At 33.7% G+C, this 18,778-nt stretch overlaps 1 protein-coding gene across 3 annotated transcripts in view; it reads left to right on the forward strand.

Annotated features, from left to right (window-relative positions):
- Window positions 1-18,778, forward strand: part of LOC140165732 (coiled-coil and C2 domain-containing protein 2A-like) — a 98,011-nt gene that overhangs the window by 43,717 nt on the left and 35,516 nt on the right. For all 3 annotated transcript variants that reach the window (XM_072189043.1, XM_072189041.1, XM_072189042.1), the window contains exons 9-11: window positions 2,044-2,183; window positions 2,523-2,651; window positions 4,040-4,252. In XM_072189043.1, the coding sequence (XP_072045144.1) occupies window positions 2,044-2,183; window positions 2,523-2,651; window positions 4,040-4,252 (482 nt within the window). The remainder of the gene's footprint in view (window positions 1-2,043; window positions 2,184-2,522; window positions 2,652-4,039; window positions 4,253-18,778) is intronic.

Consider the following 18,778-nt stretch of genomic DNA (forward strand, 5'->3'; position numbering starts at 1 on the left):
CGGAACAGCTTTCGCCCAGGCAGTAGATTTTCAAAAAATCCCTACTTATTTGCCATTTCTTACTGTATAACTCTATATAGAGAAATCAGTAGAAACAACCTGGGAAAAGTAGGCATTGAGATGACATCATAGCCAATATATACAATTTGGGTAGTTTGTTTAGACCTCCAGAACATCACCAAATAGCAAGCAGTCTCCAATTGGTTACCATTATTTTTTGCTAGAGACCTGTATTTAGTTAAATATTGATGATATTTGAGTTGCTAAATTAAGGGGTAGGGGTAGCATTATGGAGCATTTCCCCAGTTCTACTGAGTCAAATTTCACATTCTTGGTCTTGTTGGGTAGATATGAACTGAAAAAGTACAAACAATACATGAGATATGAATTTAGTGCAGCTCATGACCAGGGGTTAAAAGGGTCATGTGACCCCTGATATGTAGGAATTTTCAAGGCTGTGTGACCTTTTGACCTCTGGTCAAAACATGGATAACCGAAAATCATATAGCATTTATTTTTGGCAATGCTGCAGTTCATATCTGTGCAACAATACCGCATTTGTGAAATTTGACTGAGTAGAACCGGGGAAATTCTCCATAATGGTACCCCTACCCCTTAATATAGCAACTCAAATATCATTAATATTTGACTTACATGCATGTCTTTAGCAAAAATAATGGTAACCAATTGGAGACGGCTTGCTATTTGGTGATGTTCTAGAGGGTCCAAACAAACTATCCAAAATGTTTAATATTGGTTAGGGTGGCATCTGAATGCCTACTTTTCCCAGATTGTTTCTACTGATTTCTATATAGAGTTATACAGTAACATATGGCAAAAAAGTAGTGATTTTGTGAAAATCTACTGCCTGGGCGAAACATGCTCCAATATTACTGATATTTCAGCACAATACTAGTATGTACCCCAGTAAAATTCTCCAAGAGTTCCAAGTCGATTCGAGAAAAAAAGTGTTTTTTGGCCCACCCTAATGCGCATGGTAGTTCATAATTATAGTTGGCAGTCCATGCTTTTTAAAGCATGGCCACTTTGAAATTCAGAAAATCAATAAAAGTGTGGGGGTTTAAACATTGTGGGTAAAAAGTGTGGAATGATATAAAGTGTGGTATTAAAATAAAAAGCCTGGGGCTTGTTTCAACTGACACTATATTTTTATTGAATGTTAAAATAATCGTTGTTTCCAAGAAAAATCGCCAAACCTGCAAACCATATCGCAAGATAAAATTCCATATGATACCTTTTTACTTCTTTTTCACTTTTAGGCAATTTATACACAATTCACATTTTTTGATCCAACACATATATATGGGGCTTATGTTATCATCCAAATGGTTGTCTGTCTGGTTCTTTAATTTGTTTGGCTGCCTGGCTGGCTGGCTGTTCAGCGTGGAAGCAAATTCATTATTCCACTGTGCAGCTACAACACAATAACTTCAAACTTTGTATGGTGATTGGATATGGTGGCCCGATGTGCTATATAATTTTGTGTCATGTTATTTGTGAATTTATTTATGAATATTAATGAGCTGATTTACATACTTTGCCCACATTTTCTTTAATCCACTCTGCAGGGTAATTGCAAAGACCGATCAACTTCATTATTTTGTTTTGGTGAATCCAAGTGTGCAAAAAATGTTGGATCCAACACATAATAATGATAAAATTGGATGCTTTATGCCCAATTTATTGGTCTGGCTATGAGTTTTGAAATATTGGACTCAACTACATCTCGCCCAATATTTTAAAACTCATAGCTTGACCAATAAATATGGGCTCAATCGATCCAATTTTATATCAAACTTGGTTTGGGGATTTGATATGGTGGCCTGATGCATATTTATGAATATTAATGAGCTTATTTGCATATTACATATTACATGTATTTATAAACCTTTGTTATTTGTACAGCTTAGTGTGGGAACCACCTTAATAACGAACCGCATAATTCTAGTTTACTTTATGTATGTGATAATTTCATGTTGAATTATAAAAATAATATATGTTGTGAATTTTAAATTTAAACAGTTAATGTGAAGGAAAAAGGTCCTGCGGAAGCTGAGCCACGGTACCTGGAAGATGAGGGTTTCTATGTAGGAGTCAAACCTAGTGTATCACAACGGAATAGGAACCTCATGGAACACAGGCTTCTCAACAGAGATGACAAGGTTGGTTGTACAGGGGTTTGACATCAAATACAGTGGCCCAGTTTTTCACTTTACATTGCACAATACTATTGCTTCATTTTCACATTATACCGTGGTGAAGTTCCAATTGAACTTGATTGACATACCATATTGATGAGCCCAACAAGTTGTAAAGACCTGTTATATGCCTTTTTCATTCAAAGGGTCGCAATATTAGCAACAACTTTAGGGAAACTCAAATGTGATACCAAATGCACAGCACATAAATTGGATTTCATTTTAATATTTCACTTTGAAAAGATTCACAGGTTATGAGTTGTGGTCTCCAACAAAAAAATATCACTTATGTTTGCATTGCAGGGGTCACAATGGTTTGGTGCTGATGGTCTTATAAAAGCACTTCCAGACCCACTCAAAGACATGCCTTCTAGACCAAGAGTTGTGCCAAATGAAGAAAGAGAACCTGCACTGCAAACTGTCTACAAAAAGGTAACTTTCTTCACCTTTATTCATTGGGCCTGTAATAGTTTGACAACTTTATAAGTGATGCATTCTGGTAAAATGAGGTGAAACTTGGCACAGATCAACATCTGGGTTCTAATGTATTATGAAAAAGAGTTAATCATTCGTTGCACATTTAAAAAAATGGACATTCAGTTGTAAAGTTTTCATATTTTTTCAAAGTTGACATTTATCGAGATGTCAACATAATTGATTATTGAGGAAAAAGCCTTCATGACTACCAATCTTAAATTGCTAAAAAACACTTTCATGCCATGATTTTCATACCAATTCTTAAAAATATGTTTTCTAAAGATATCAAAGACCAGAAATATCAATAAATTGAGAGATGAAAGAGTCACCCCCGCATTTTTTTGTCTCACATAAACTCTGTCCAGAAAGAGTCCTGCTCCGTATTTCAGAAAAATACAGCACTAATTTTTTTTAGATGAAACAAATATTATCCTGTTCTGCCAAATGAAACATAGCTAAATCCTAATCACTTAGTTAGCTCTAACTGGCAATGAAAGTCAAATTTGAATGTTTGGTCAATTTTTGGAGATAAGGGCCAAAAGCATACGTTTTTGGGCTTAATTGCCAATTAGAACTAACTAAAGGATTTTGGTTGTGTTTCATTTGGAAAAACAAGATAATATTTTTTTAATGCCAAAAAATTAGTGCTGTATTTTTCTGGAATCAGGAGTAGTAACCACCTTTCTGTCTGTCCTGTCTTTGGGAGCTGTTTCTTGGGATCTGTTAGGCAATGAAAGTAAAACAGATTTTGAAACCTTCAGTTGGTCTTATAACAAAATTGGGAAAAAAATGTGGGATCTTGTTAGTGCATCAGCATGAGGTTATTGTGGCTTAGATCTTTGATGAAAAGTGCCCTTGTGCCATTTTTATGGTCTTATACCTCAAAGCGCTATTAAGATCCCATAAACATAACAAGTCCACATGAAAGAACACCAAGCCCTGAAACAAATGCACATATAAAATTGTAGGAACTTCTTGGCACACAGAGAGGTAATACAGGTCAAAGGTCAAATTTGACCATTTTGTTGCATTTTCGAATGCCGTTTTTGTCGTGCCCCATTATCATGCAACTGGAGAAATGACACCAGATGGCGGAGAGAGAGTTACTATCTAATAAGAAATTAAAACAAAAACTTAGGATCTCTGTGATTAGTATTTTTAATTGTTTTTTTGAAAATTTTCTAAAGGCCAGCATTTGGTATAAAAAGGCTGTTGTATGGAGTATTTTCAAATTCTTGTAGATTTATTGAACCATACCGTAAAAAGAGGATGCTAAACCTCTTACGTGTTTATGGATCGTCCAGGATATTTGGATTTTATGAATATTAATTTTGTATTTGTAGGCCATTGTGTCAGAATTTGACAACTGGTACATTGATGGACTTGGAGATGAACTTGGGGGTCGATACCAGTTGGATGTTGATGTCAACACACTTATCTTCACACATCACTCATTATTTAGCAAGGAGCATGTGCTTGCATCAAGGCTAAGACAGATGTATGATCAGTACTTGAAGAGGAAACAGAAAGACGTTGCTCATTATCTTACAGAAAAGGTACAAAGGAACACAAACTTGTAAAATCAGCATTTGCACTTTCAGTTTGAGGAAATAATCTCTTTTTTTTTTTTTTTATTTTGTGTAATGTGAATAGCTGTCCTTCCAAAGTGTGTCTTGTCCAAGTGAGGGAAGTTATGTCATTATATTTTCTGTAAGGGCTAAGGTTTAAGAAACAAGTAGCTATACTCTGAACAGCTCGTAATAGGCAGGACATAATGGATTGATATAGAATGGTGTATACATAGCTGGGTGCAGCGCCAACTGCACTTTGCGTATTGTGTGACAGATGCATGCTTTTGTGAATTTGTACGAGCGTACGTTGGGACTTTATTGGCTCGCGCAGTAACAAAAAACAAATAATTCTTGCCTATTAAGAGCCGATCATAGTAAAATTCACCTCACATAGAAAGCAGAGCACTCAGAATGAAATAGGACTGATACAATATGAGCAACTTGAATAATAATGCAAATTGTCCAATTTTGATCATTTGCATTATTTCTCCAAATTACAATGTCATTTATCGGGACTCACAAACTAAACATTTTATGCCCTTGTGGAAGTGTAACACAAGGCTGACGAGAGTGTAGGATGTTAATGTTTGCTTCTGGTTGTCGTTGAGGTTGGTTTCACTTCCAAAATAGCTTGCTTAAAGCCATATTGTAACAGTTCCATAAAAACTGGGGAGGGGGGCCTGGCTACGCCACTGCTCCTAGAAGAGTGCCCTGTTCAATTCTAAGCAAACTAATGCTGTATTGATTTCAGATTTATTTGCTCCATTGCATCACAGATATACTTAAATTTAAAAGGGCATTTCGTGATCCACAGCATCATCCCCCCCCCCCCTTTTCTCAAAAAAAGTTGAGATTTTTATATCACTGGAATACTCTGGCTACATAATGTTTATGTACAAAATATTTCTTGCAGATTAATTAGTTTAGCAAAGATATCGCGAAATTTGAATTTCGTTCTGGTGCACCAGAACGAAATGACAACGTATTGTCTATGGAGAAGTGTAATACACATAATCATGCATAACTCGCAAACACAAAATCGGAATCAACTGAAATTTTGGGAATATGCTTTTTTCGTGGATATGTACTGAAAAATGTCATAAAAAGAGGATGCTAGGATCACGATATACTCCTTTAAGTATCTGTGATTGCATTCACATTCACGAACCTCCTCTCACAGTGAATGGAATTTATCCAGCATGACGTCACCAGGTGTCACCATTATGTGACCATAGCTGGAACGTATAATATAAATGAATGGTTCTTAGCAATAGGAATACCTTATTTATGTGTATTTGTAGAAATAAATATCATTTAAACCTGTAGCATTGTCAAGAAACCATCAAATATTACGGAACTAGGAGGATAAACAACATGTACAGTCATTATTGGAAAATAGCACACATGGCAGCTATTCCTTTGTAAGTTGATAAGTGAGGATTCTAAAGCTAATACATGAATATTGTTTTCATTTTGGAACTATTTGATATCCATTATGATCACTCAGTATCACTGTAAGCAATTAAACAAATAGCAGCTATTTTATCCTGTGGTAACAAAGGTGCTTTTAAATAACTGCCGTATGTAAGAAGGCAATTTCAATACCTCGCAACTTCAACGCCACCGAGGCCACCCTAGACCACCTTCAATTTTTTTCAAATTTTACATAGGGTGTTTTCTAGCCCAATGGAACATTTTAAGACTAGGTAGAAAAAATCTGCATGACATGAGGGGCGTTTTTATGAACATCCAGTACGTGTTTCGATCGCAATAATAAAACGGCGGTTCCTGTGTTTTATTCAAAATCACGGATTGTGACTAAACTACAGCATCTAGAGTCTTGATTTTTGCAGGGTATGTTAGTTTAATAAAGTACATTATAATTATGTAAAAAACAGAATTTTGAAAAATATTGAGGGCATCTTCCTCAGCAAATGTTATAAAATGGCTTTAAAGGGCTCAAATCATTGTCATGTCAACAGGTGATTGGGGCAAATGGTTCCAAGATGAAAGGGAAACATGATGTGTGAACTGGCTTGTTGAGATGAAATTAGAGTTGCTCTGGAATTGTTGTTTGTGCGTCTTAATCTATCTACCTTCTTGGTAATGATTCTATCAGTAGTTAGGGCTAATCCCCCATGGATTATTTTGTGAAAAGCATATATGTGTTGCGTCTCACATTTTTGCTTTAAAGTGTTCCAATTTAGAATTTAAAGCATATTATTCACACATTGTGTTTTCTTTTATAACTGGAATTACATGCTATCAAGGCATACTTGAGGTGTTGCCTAACCAAGGTTTGATGCAGCTTCTCTTTCACACCTTTGGAGCAATTATACAGTTACTTCATGATGAAAATGAGCAATTTCGTTGCCTTGTTAGAAGCATGTTTTGTCTGCTTATTCCATTTGAGCAAGGTATTATTATAGCCATGGATATTGCACCACTACAAGTCTATTGAGTACCATTATGTAATACGCATTGTAATATATTCCGTCCATAAAAGAAGTAAACTATGCTTTCATCTATATCAAGTGTGGTGCCAAAGATGCCTGTTTATTTAGCTAATTCAAAATCATGGCATCAAAATATATAAGTATTACTTAACCTGGAAATTATAGTATATCATCATTTCTTGTCGGAAATAATTGCATGATTGATAATGAGAGATTTAGCTAAAAACTGATTAAGAGCAGCAAAACTGAAAAAATACATTATTTGCCGAAAATACACCATTCTAAACAAAATCTCGTAAAATTTTTTTACACCAAAGTGCTAATCAGGGCAGTCAAAATAGTACTATTTCATGGAGAAAGAATACCAAATGAATGAAATCCACTAATAATATATTTGCCTGGAATCGCCTAAATTTTTATCTAATAACAAAATCTGTGAAATTTTCTTCCCATTATTAATTTATTATACATTTTGTAGCCGACAAAAACTGTAATAATCTATACCATTTGAAGGCTCATGAAAAGCCAGAACTATTGTTAAAATATGGACTTGAATTTTATACATTTAATTAGCATATTTTGTGTGTTGAATAGAGATTTTTAAACAAGAAACTATGTGGGTATTGTGAGGCAACAGGAATAGAAATACTAATAGTCATGCATGATAGATTGATAATATGCGGCATATTCAATTTTTAGTTTGAGACATGTTGATAAGAAATTTCTTTTCAACTGTGGTACTTGTGATCCTTTGTGAAGTTGGACCACATGATACTGGTAGGCTATTATTTATTAAGGTGGCATACATGATGGATCAAAAGGGGAGTGATAGTGCACCATCAAGTTGTTCCCCCAAGATAGTATAGTTTGCACTCCCCCGTGTCCTTTTTCTAGATTTTCTCATGACATTGCATTTTGAAGCATTAAACTTCATACCCCATTTTTCAGCCCAACTTATAGCAGGCTGTTCAGGTCTTGTTGAAGAGACTTTTCATCCCTCTGGTCTCAGATGGTATGGTAGATAATACAATCGTCAGGGAATAATCTCGAAGTTGCTTTTACTGAGTCTGTGATGTCATTAATGAAAAATGTTATTAAAAATAAAACAAAAGTTCACTAAGTTATATTTTTTATCTATAACGTATTAGAAAAACAATAATAAATTGATAAATAATTGATGGATTTTAGAGTGTTTTGTTTTGGCAAATCACCGGATAATCGTTTTAAGTATGTGTGTCACATATATGTCATTGTTTGCCCCGCTTGCATGGTAATTGCAGTTTATGTGTCAGCAGAGGCTAAATTATTTTTATTGCGATATGTTACAGCAACTAATTAGTAAATATCACATTCACTATAATCAAATTAAGTAATTCTTAGCCAAACTGGAACATGTAGTATATTAAGCGTGTACGCAGTGTAAGGCGCGTGTATACTTTCTGTACCGCGCTATATTAGGTGTGTGTTTATCGCGGAGCCACTAGCGTTCACAGTGTTCCAGTTTGGCCAAGAATTACTTAATTTGATTATAGTTTGCTTGATTTATGGATTTTCAGGGCCATAAAAAAGGGTGCTACCCCTTATGTCATAGCCTACATACCTACATAGCATGCAAGTACTTAGCCCTTTTTGAAGCACTCAAATATGAGTATACCTACTTAGATGGGTGGTTCTACTGGTATCAGGACGTTTCACCCCACACCAGTACATACCACTACCAGTTCGCCCCAATTCACGTACATACCACTACCAGTTCACCCCAATTCACGTACATGGCTACCAGTTCGCCCCAATTCACGTACATACCACTACCAGTTCGCCCCAATTGACTCACTGTGTAAATCGTAATACAGTGCATGCGGTCATTCGATGATACAACTTCCAATGGTTTGCAGTTTTATTATGCTAAAATCAATACGACCTCCCATCGCTATCAGAGTGTCACCTCTCGAGTGGATTCCTACAGTCATGGATGTATTTTTAGTGTGCTTGTAAATTATTATTAATTTTTATACATCGTTTTTTAAAAATGTTTTGATTATTATTTCACACCCCACAAACACAACCACATATTGCACCAAGTTTGTTGTTAATATTTTTCCAACAGGTAGGCCCTATACATCCATAATAATAGTATTAGGCCCTATGCCTACAATAATGATATTAAAACATATTCAAGTTGTGGGGTAGGCTTTTCGACAGGAATTCAACAATTAGTGGGTTTTAGCGGGTCCGGGTTTGCCGTCGGACAAGTTTAGAACTGTCAATCTTTCAGGAGTGACTTCTTCAGGACATATTTAATAATAAACATGCATTATAACAGGGAATACATGTATGCGTATATTAGGCTCTAATAATTGAATCTTTCTATAGGCCTAGCCCTAATAATTATGAATCGTGAGAGTTAATGTAAAAATGGTTTTATTGGCGTCTAAACATTCAAAATATGCATACGGTAGGTAGATCGTGACTTTTATATTTATAAGCCATTAGGCCTATCATGAGAGGGTTCAAATGTATAAGTTCTATAAACTTCAAACAGAAGACTATCCCGCATGTCAGTGGAGCGCATGTTTATCCAAAATAATAGCCTTCCGAACAAAATCATACATGTATTAAGAGATCTTCGATTACAAAGCGAGTTTGGATGTATTGACATGTTAGCTACATGTTCTTAGGCCCTAGGTGATTTTTGATAGCATGATGTGCTTAAAAAGTAGTTTTATCCTTGTTTTTATTTTTACTTGGCCTCATTATTATTATTATTTCACACGCATTATATTACATTTTCTTTTCTATTCTTGTCTGCGTCAAGTTTATTATTTTTCCTTACAGTAAAAAGTCATAATAATAGTTCATGTAGTAGGCCCTATGACAATAAATATTAAAGTATGCCTATTTAATAATAACCCATGAAAACAGCCTGGGTAGATACGTGTATTAGGCTGCACTTATTACATTATTATAGGCTCTATATCGAATAAAAGAATCTTTACATAATAAATATGAGTCTTAGGGCATAGAACTGGCTATGATGTAAAAAAATGGTTTGATTGGCGCTTAAACATTCAAAATCGGCATGGTAGGTATATATTTTCTTAACGAACATTAAAAGCCTCGTGTTGAGGATGTCATGAGATGGTTAAAATGTATATTTTCTTTATTTTGAACTTGAAACGGTAAAACTATATTTTATATTCCGCATAATTATAGAAGTGATAAATTAATAACATATATGTGCTTTTGTTGTTTTATCCTAAAACATGTTTTTATTTTTACTTGGCCTTTTGACAATAATAATAATATTAAAATATTCAATAAACCATGATAACAGGGGTGATAGTAAATACATTCTTTATTAAGGGATCTAAAATGAGCGTTTATTGCGTTTCGACAGTATTTTTTGTGGGACATGAGAGCACCTCAGACCTATCGAATTGCATTCTGAATAGGAAGCATGTCTTTCTGATATCAAATAATTTTCATTTTTGAAAATCACAATATAATACAAATTTTATGACAAATTATAAAAATTTGATATTTTTCAAATTTTTGATATATAACAGTCCTGGAAGTAAATTATATAAATCTAATGATATATTCTTAAAGTGTATGTAGCAGGGAGGAAAAGCTGACGGTCAATTGAAAATTTTGACCTTTCATATTGAAGATATAGATTTTTTCCCAAAAGACCTAATTTTTTTTGGTGTTTTGGGAAAAAAATCCATATCTTCAATACGAAAGGTCAAAATTTTCAATTGATCGTCGGCTTTTCATCCCACCTACATACACTTTAAGTATAAATCATCAGATTTATAAAGTTTACTTCAAGTACTGTTAAATATCAAAAATATCAATTTTAATGATTTGCCATGAAATGTGTATTAAATTGCGAATTTCAAAAAATCAAAATTATTTGATATCAGAATGACATTATTCGTATTCAGAATGCAATTCGATATGTCTGATGTGCTCTATTGTCCCAAAATAAATACTGTCCAAACGTTCATACCCCAGCCCTTAAGGTTGCGATGAAATAATAGCATGTGCTTTTAAAAGTTGTTTTATCCTAATATCATTTATCATGTTTAAAGAATATATACAATTACATTTAAATACTAGTAGCCTATGGCAATGCCTTTTAACTATCTCACATATTGTCTTTATCACACACTGATCATGCAATATCAAAATAATAAACTTGAATATAATATAGGCCCTTCAACGTGTTTAATCCACACCTTCCGAGATTCTTTTAAGCTTGCTTGAAATTCATTACACCCGCTGCATAAATTAAAACATAAATCACGTAAATCATCTTCTCACAGACATGATTATTATCAAAATGATATTATCAACACATCAGATGTATTAGACTTTACAGTATTCGCAGATGATACTACTATTCTGTACTCACATAAAGATATATTGAAAGTAAATATCAATTAATTAATAATGAATTGAAAATTGGTTCAAGTCGAACAAACGATCGATTTATAGGGGATATGATCACCTGATATTGCAAGGGATATATTTCAAGATTAACAAGTGACCCTGGAAACAGTAGTAACTTTCACGATATGATGTCATTGGGCAGTCCTAGGTCGAGTTGGTCCAATCATATTCCATGTCCATTATGGCTATGGGTGTTGGCATTCGCAAAAGTTATGTTTTTTCTTTTTATTTGAATGCGATATTATATAGAGAGAATACTTATTTTTTATTTATTTTTATTTTTATTTCAGACATATTTAAAGAGGGTAGCCAAGATCAGTGATCCAGCACTGCTTTACACAAGGGCCCTCTGTACATGACATCAAGAAAATACAAGTACAAATAAGGTTACAAAGTTACATTATAAATACATTATAAATAGGCATTAAAAGATATAGTATTTTTTAAAAGCACATAACAAATTAAGTAGCACCAAAGGGATACAAATATCATACACCAATACACAAATCATTTAACAAAAATATATTATAGCACCCAGACAAAAAATAAAACGGATACAATCACTCTTCACTTCATACCCGATAAAATACACATGCACCCTGACACATACCAACCTCTCCAACCCCAAGACAACGGAGCACCAAATATACATCTACCACACACATTACACACCCCCCTCAGAGCACCAAATACACGCCCCTGTCACAACACACACTAAGCCAAAAAACATACAATATCCGCACACAAACACAACACTTTGCTATACACACCCCACGACATACCTGACACACCTTCATTGACACCCCACTAACGTTCATCATTCACAACCAAGGCTCAACACACACCCAAAAAATGCACACAAGTCCTTCACACCCCCGCAATATCCGTACGCCCATACAGACATCACCTGTTCACTCAGCCCCCCCCCCCACACCCCCACCCAAGGAAAATAAATAAATAGATTAAAAAACAAATAAAAATAATTATTTAAAAATAAATGAAAATTCATGAACCTGAGTCAAGTATAAAGGCCTTCAAGTTCTTTTTAAATACCTGTATACTGGTTGAATGTTTGATATGGCAAGGAAGATGATTCCACAGTCCTGCCCGTGTTTCCTGAAAGTACGCCTTCCCCAGTCAGTTCTGCTCGTCCAATATAGATGTTATTTGAACTCATGGATCTTGTACCATAACTGTGGGTTTTCATGCTATTAACGATGTTATGCGCCAGGTAATCCGAGGCAAGACCATGTACACATCTGTAAATAAGAGTTAAAGTAAAATAGTCAGCACGTTGTCTTACAGTCATCCATTTCAGTTCATCGTATATTGCACTAACATGTTTGTCCCGTACTTTACACCTTAATGTTACTCTAGCAACATGATTATGGAGGATTTGGATTTTATTAACATGCTTATCAGCAGCAGTAGACCAAATTGGGCAGCAATAGTCAATATGAGGTAGTACAAATTCGGTACAAAACGACTGGTAATAAAGACTATGGTGTGCGTTTGAATGCTTGATAGGGTTAAAGTAAGGGCTTTTTCTTGTGTATATTTTTTGTGTATTCATCTTAACTTTGCTTATTATATGTTTTGTATGAACGCACCGTCGGGTAGGCGTGTGCCGCTGATGTAAATGTTCGAATAAATAAATAAATTTATATTTCAATTTAAGACCCTGTGTACAGGTAAGGTCATGGGCGCCAATCCCGGGGACAGGAGGATGTGTGTCACCCCACCTTTCGGCAAAATCTGAGACGAAAAATTACCAATTTTTTGTTATTTACCCAACCTGTGTGTCTAAATAATAGCTAATAATAATGATATAAAATATATTTATAATAAGCTTTTTTATAATGTGAACAGGGTCAAAAACAGGATTGTATATTGCTTTCTGAAATACTGACATCAAAATAACTAATATTTCAGAAGCTTTCAGAACTTTGTCAAATTTACAATGGTTTACAGATCTGTAATGTTTAAGATCTGCTTTATCTTTTCATTTTAAGGGGGTACTACACCCATTGATTTTTTTTTTTGCATTTTTTTGCATTTTGTGAAGAAATTACAAACAAAAAATGGACAAAGTGGTATGCAAAATGAAGGGCAAATCTTCTCGTTTTATTGGTGGCATCGGTATCAACGTAGCTTACATGCTTTTAAAAGTAGAAGCCAAAAGGTGGTACATCACTGATGATTTAAATTCACTTCATTTTGGAAAGCTTACTATCAACGGATTTCGTTAAAATTTTGGATATGTGTTGCTAACACGTTAGGGAAATAAAGTTGATATGTAAAATGGGAATAAGTGGTTCCTGATTTCTTTTATGACTTCATGAACTTGGTGCTCCACAACTATCAAAAAGGAACTGGTTAAAATGCTTCTATTTTCAATGTTGAGCTATATTTTGTATTTTTAACTTGCGACATTATTTCACTGAAACTTAATTAAGCCACAGGTAACAGGTTACCACAACCATACTACAGCAATGTTGAAAAAAATTGTATTTCTTGTCACCTATACCACCATATTGGGTAGTTTTCCGTAAGCTTAACGTTTGTGATTTTGGTAACTATTTTATATTTATTTGTGAAATCCATCGCAACTAGGCATTCTAAATTGTACTCACCATTTACATCCCAAGGTATATTAGTATATCCACCTTGCACTTCTCGATATATATCCAGTTAAAGACAGAATATCAAAATTATTCCTCATTATGATATCACAAACTCTCACATGTGTATTCAAAATTGATGCTTAAATTTGACCTGAACCAATTGACCTATAACCTGACATACGGTGACCTAATAGCCTTTTCTTCTCCTAACAACACATTATAATATTATTGACTAATGACTATACATCCATTGTGTAAGTGTTTATATATTTTGCATGCACCACTAGATTTTCTATAGAGAGTATAACAAAGGATTTAATGTATTCTATTCATGTACCCTACTTGAACATGCTGAATAGAATAAATCATGGTTTGTTATGAAACACGCATCTGAGTAACTAGGATACAGTAAACAAAATATATATAGGGCTAAAATGACTTACTACAATTGTTTAAAAGCACTTTTTTTCTTCTTTTTTTCATATTTTTTTTATTTCACATGATCCGTGCATATATCGCCTAGCTATAAATGAAAAAATATTTATTTAGACCAATCAAACCAATATATGGGTGTAGTACGCCCTTAATGCGCTATTTAAATTATATTAATTATGATAAAGAGAATAATTAAACTCGGTACTACACGCCTGGTTGATTGACGATTCACGTATTTCTCTCTTTCATAATTTAAATATAATTATGAAGATTTATAATATTATACACAATTCACAACGAATAGGGAGTATAGCTATGTGTTTATAATGAGTTATGGATTACGGTTTACCCTTTGTAGGATTAGGTTATGTGGGATAATAGTGGGGATGATCACATTGCAAAATGATCCAGCGAGATGAGATAAATGCGCATTCAAGTTTCCCTCGCACAATTCACTGAGCGGATTAAAACAATTCTGATCACATGTTAACGTATTTACTGTTTGTGGATTGCGGCTTACTTCACGGTGAGTCATTGTGACGGCATTCGACAGTTTTTTGGGTTGCTCATGAAAGAATTAGTTCATCAATAAGTCATGTCATTGGACAGTCCAAGACCGAGTTGGTCCAATCATATTCCATGTCCATTATGGCTGTGGATGTTGATATGGCATTCGCAAATGTCATATTTTATCTTTTGATTTTAGTGCGGTATTTAAATTATATTTATAATAAAGAGGATAATTAAAGAATACTAAACGACTGGCGATAAAGACTATAAAAAATTCACAATGTTGATTGACGATTCACGAAAAAACTTGTAAACGCTTTACAGTAGTGGCCACTTCTTTCTTTCTTTCTTTCTTTTCCTTTTTCTTCCTTTCTTCTTTCTTTCTGTCTTTCTTTCATTACAAGTAATATATGATTGACATATTTTCAACTTCAAACACACCGACATCGTCCTTTTTCGGTATAATTAGGGTAATTATTATCCTGTATGCGAAATATAAATTGCAATAACTGATATAAATTTCGCTTTCCTTTTTTTCTTTCTTTCTCTTTCTTTCTGTCGCTTCCTTTTACTTCCTTTCTCCTTTCTTTTTCTTTCTTCCTTTCTTTCTTACTTTCTTTTTTTTCTTTCTTTATCTTTCCTTCCTTGATTCATGTTTTTTCTCTCTCTCTCTCTCTTTCTTTTTCTTTCTTTCTCTTTTCTTTCTTTCTTTCTTTTATTCGTTTTCTTTCTTTCTTTCTTTTTTTTTCTGTTGTTTCCTTTTTCTTCCTTTCTGTCTTTCTTTATCTTTCCTTCCTTGATTCCTGTTTTATTCTCTCTCTCTCTCTCTCTTTCTTTCTTTCTTTTTTTTTTCTTTCTTTTCTTTTGTTTCCTTTTTTCTTCCTTTCTTTCTGTCTTTCTTTCATTGCTGAACAAGTAATATATGATTGACATATATTCAACTTCAAACACACCGACACGTCCTTTTTCTGTATAATTAGGGTAATTATTATCCTGTATGCCGAAATATAATAATTGCGATAACTGATTATAATTATAGGGGATTAAATTCTCTTATTATGTCAATCATGTGGATTGACAGACAATTTGCAGAGTTGGAAATTGGTGAAGCATTGATAAAAATAAGTTGTTTCATAGTTTCAGTTTCATAGTTTATTTATTCTCATACAAAAATATACAAAATATATAATAACAATAATGACTAGAATAATACAAATATAATAATAATTAACTTTATCTGACTTTCAAACTATAACTATATGAAGGCATAATTTTGAAAAAATCACTTATAGGATTGTAATTTTAAACCCTTTATATATTGCTCTCTGAAACACTGAAACCCTTTCTTTCTTTCTTTTTTTCTTTCTTTCTTTCTTGCTTTTTTTTTTTGTTTTTTTCTTTTCTTTTGTGTTCTTTTTTTTTTTTTTTTTTTCTTTCTTTCTTTCTTTCTTTCTTTCTTTCTTTCTTTTTTTCTTTCTTTCTTTCTTTTTTTTTGTGTCCTTTTTTTCTTCCTTTCTTTCTGTCTTTCTTTCATTGCTGAACAAGTAATATATGATTGACATATATTCAACTTCAAACACACCGACACATCCTTTTTCGGTATAATTAGGGTAATTATTATCCTGTATGCCGAAATATAATAATTGCGATAACTGATTATAATTATAGGGGATTAAATTCTCTTATTATGTCAATCATGTGGATTGACAGACAATTTGCAGAGTTGGAAATTGGTGAAGCATTGATAAAAATAAGTTGTTTCATAGTTTTAGTTTCATAGTTTGTTTATTCTCATACAAAAATATACAAAATATATAATAACAATAATGACTAGAATAATACAAATATAATAATAATACAATTTGGAACATCGTGCACATAGCTATAGGCCTATTAAACTTACATATATTAATATGCATATCATTGCATGATGGGGGGGGCGTATATGCTATACACATCATGAACCATTGCTATTATATGGAGTATTGTTGCTGTATTTACGAATTTCAGATTTTGTTTGATTCTTCAAGATGTAAGTTGCGATAAACGGATCTCTTTAATATTATAAACCTACATCGTTTAAACATGTTAAAGAAAGCAAACACAAAATGCTTGGTGGTTGTTTTTTTCAGGAAACGCCATGTCGGGTTATATAATGTTTTACATTAGCTACGGACGGCAAACGGGTCTCTTATATAGATATGCATACTTATTATTACAGGCCTACATCTTTTAAACATGTACAGAAGTTTACCCCGCAGCAAACACAAAATATTTTACTTGAAGCGTTTAAATATTTGGTATTATAAAACGCTTTACATTCAGAATCATTTTTGAAAACGTGCTACATAACAGAATGTTATTTAAGACTGGGGGTCTGTTAGTGTCAAGCAAAATTTTAAATATTAGGACAAACTCAAATAAAATAGAAATCCTTGATTCTTTTAGCATGGAAATGGTTTAGGGGGACATTTAAAAAGGATGTTTAAAAAGTTGCATTTGGCCTGTTGGCATGTAACGGACAAAACAAATTTTAGTCGAAAATGACCAAAAATTACAATTTTCATTTTTGAAAAAGAGCAAAGTTTGGTCGAATGCCACAAATAAATAAGATGTGATATTATTTTCAATTTTTTTTCTTCAGATAGGGGCATGCTTTAGTAGTCCTTGCAAATGAAGAAAGAGCTTGTCACTCTTTTAAAATAGCCTTTAATTTTAAGTAGAAAAGACACATTTCGATTAAAAGTATTATGTTTAAATAACCGTAATGAAATAATTATTGAATATATTTCTATTGATGAAAAGATTAAGTGACTTCAGTAAATTTGAGTCTCAGTTTTAAAATGTACAAACAAGCTATATTATACATACAGGCCGTTTAAGCATGTTAAACAGATTAGACAGATTGCAGTGCTATTCAAATACAGATAGAGGGCAAAAACTGGGTTGACTATACTTCCAAGAATGTTTTCCCAACTCCCCACCCCCCCTCATGTCAAAAGGAAATCTACGCCGCTGCACCCCCCACAGAACGCACACTTTCATGAGCAGTATTGAACACACATGGCCATATTCGAAGATCGTTCTCATTGACCTTGGGTTGTTTATTTGTTCTCTCTACATCCACTCCCGCACACACACTCCCCCACACTTACATACACCCCACCTCACCCCCATACACAACACACATCTTCACGAACACACCCCTCGAAGAATCGAAAGGAAATGGAAAAACGTTACTTTTATGTTGAAATTATATATATATATATATATTTATATATTCTAAAAGGTCATCATAAAAAAAGAAAAAAAAAAAAAAAAAAAAAAAAAAAGGGGGGGATATGAAAATGAAAAAGAGAAGGTAGCAAAATAGAAAAGACATAGCGAGATTTATGCCATTCCCCAAAAATATATTGATATAGAGGGCGGTATTGGTATTTACATTATTTGGACATGAATTTCGACATAAACAAAATGAGCCGTCCGGTGTACCAAAAATTACAAATAGGCCTAATTGTCGTCATAAATCAGCTATAAAAGGTCAATATCCTAAATGAATTGAGTAGTAAATAAAATAAAGGATAATACTTGGATGTGCCAGAAAATGGTCCGCTTTTGTAACTCAGACTGGAAAATCCCGGCGGAAAATCAGGTCAAACTTACGGCTTATCACTGATGAGATAGTTGTGGAAATGGTTGTTGAATTCTGCAAACATGCGGCACAAAATTAGATTTTCGTGGTAAAAAAATAGCGTAAAAGCACTAAAAAGAGAGATTCACGGCGAGAAATTGAGTGTTTTAATAAGCCTACAATGATCCCCCTGACGGAATTTTTATGATTGGTCGTACTGTGTTGGCATTGATCGCGTGCACAACTATGCGCACGCTACGGCAACGTTTACACGGTGAGTCAATTGGGGCGAACTGGTAGTGGTATGTACGTGTATTGGGGCGAACTGGTAGTGGTATGTAACGTGTATTGGGTGAACTTTTTTGGGGCGAATAGATTTCGGGGTGAGACGTCTCGCATT

The sequence above is a fragment of the Amphiura filiformis genome, chromosome 12 (genome assembly GCF_039555335.1).
Source record: "Amphiura filiformis chromosome 12, Afil_fr2py, whole genome shotgun sequence".
Classification (NCBI taxonomy): domain Eukaryota; kingdom Metazoa; phylum Echinodermata; class Ophiuroidea; order Amphilepidida; family Amphiuridae; genus Amphiura; species Amphiura filiformis.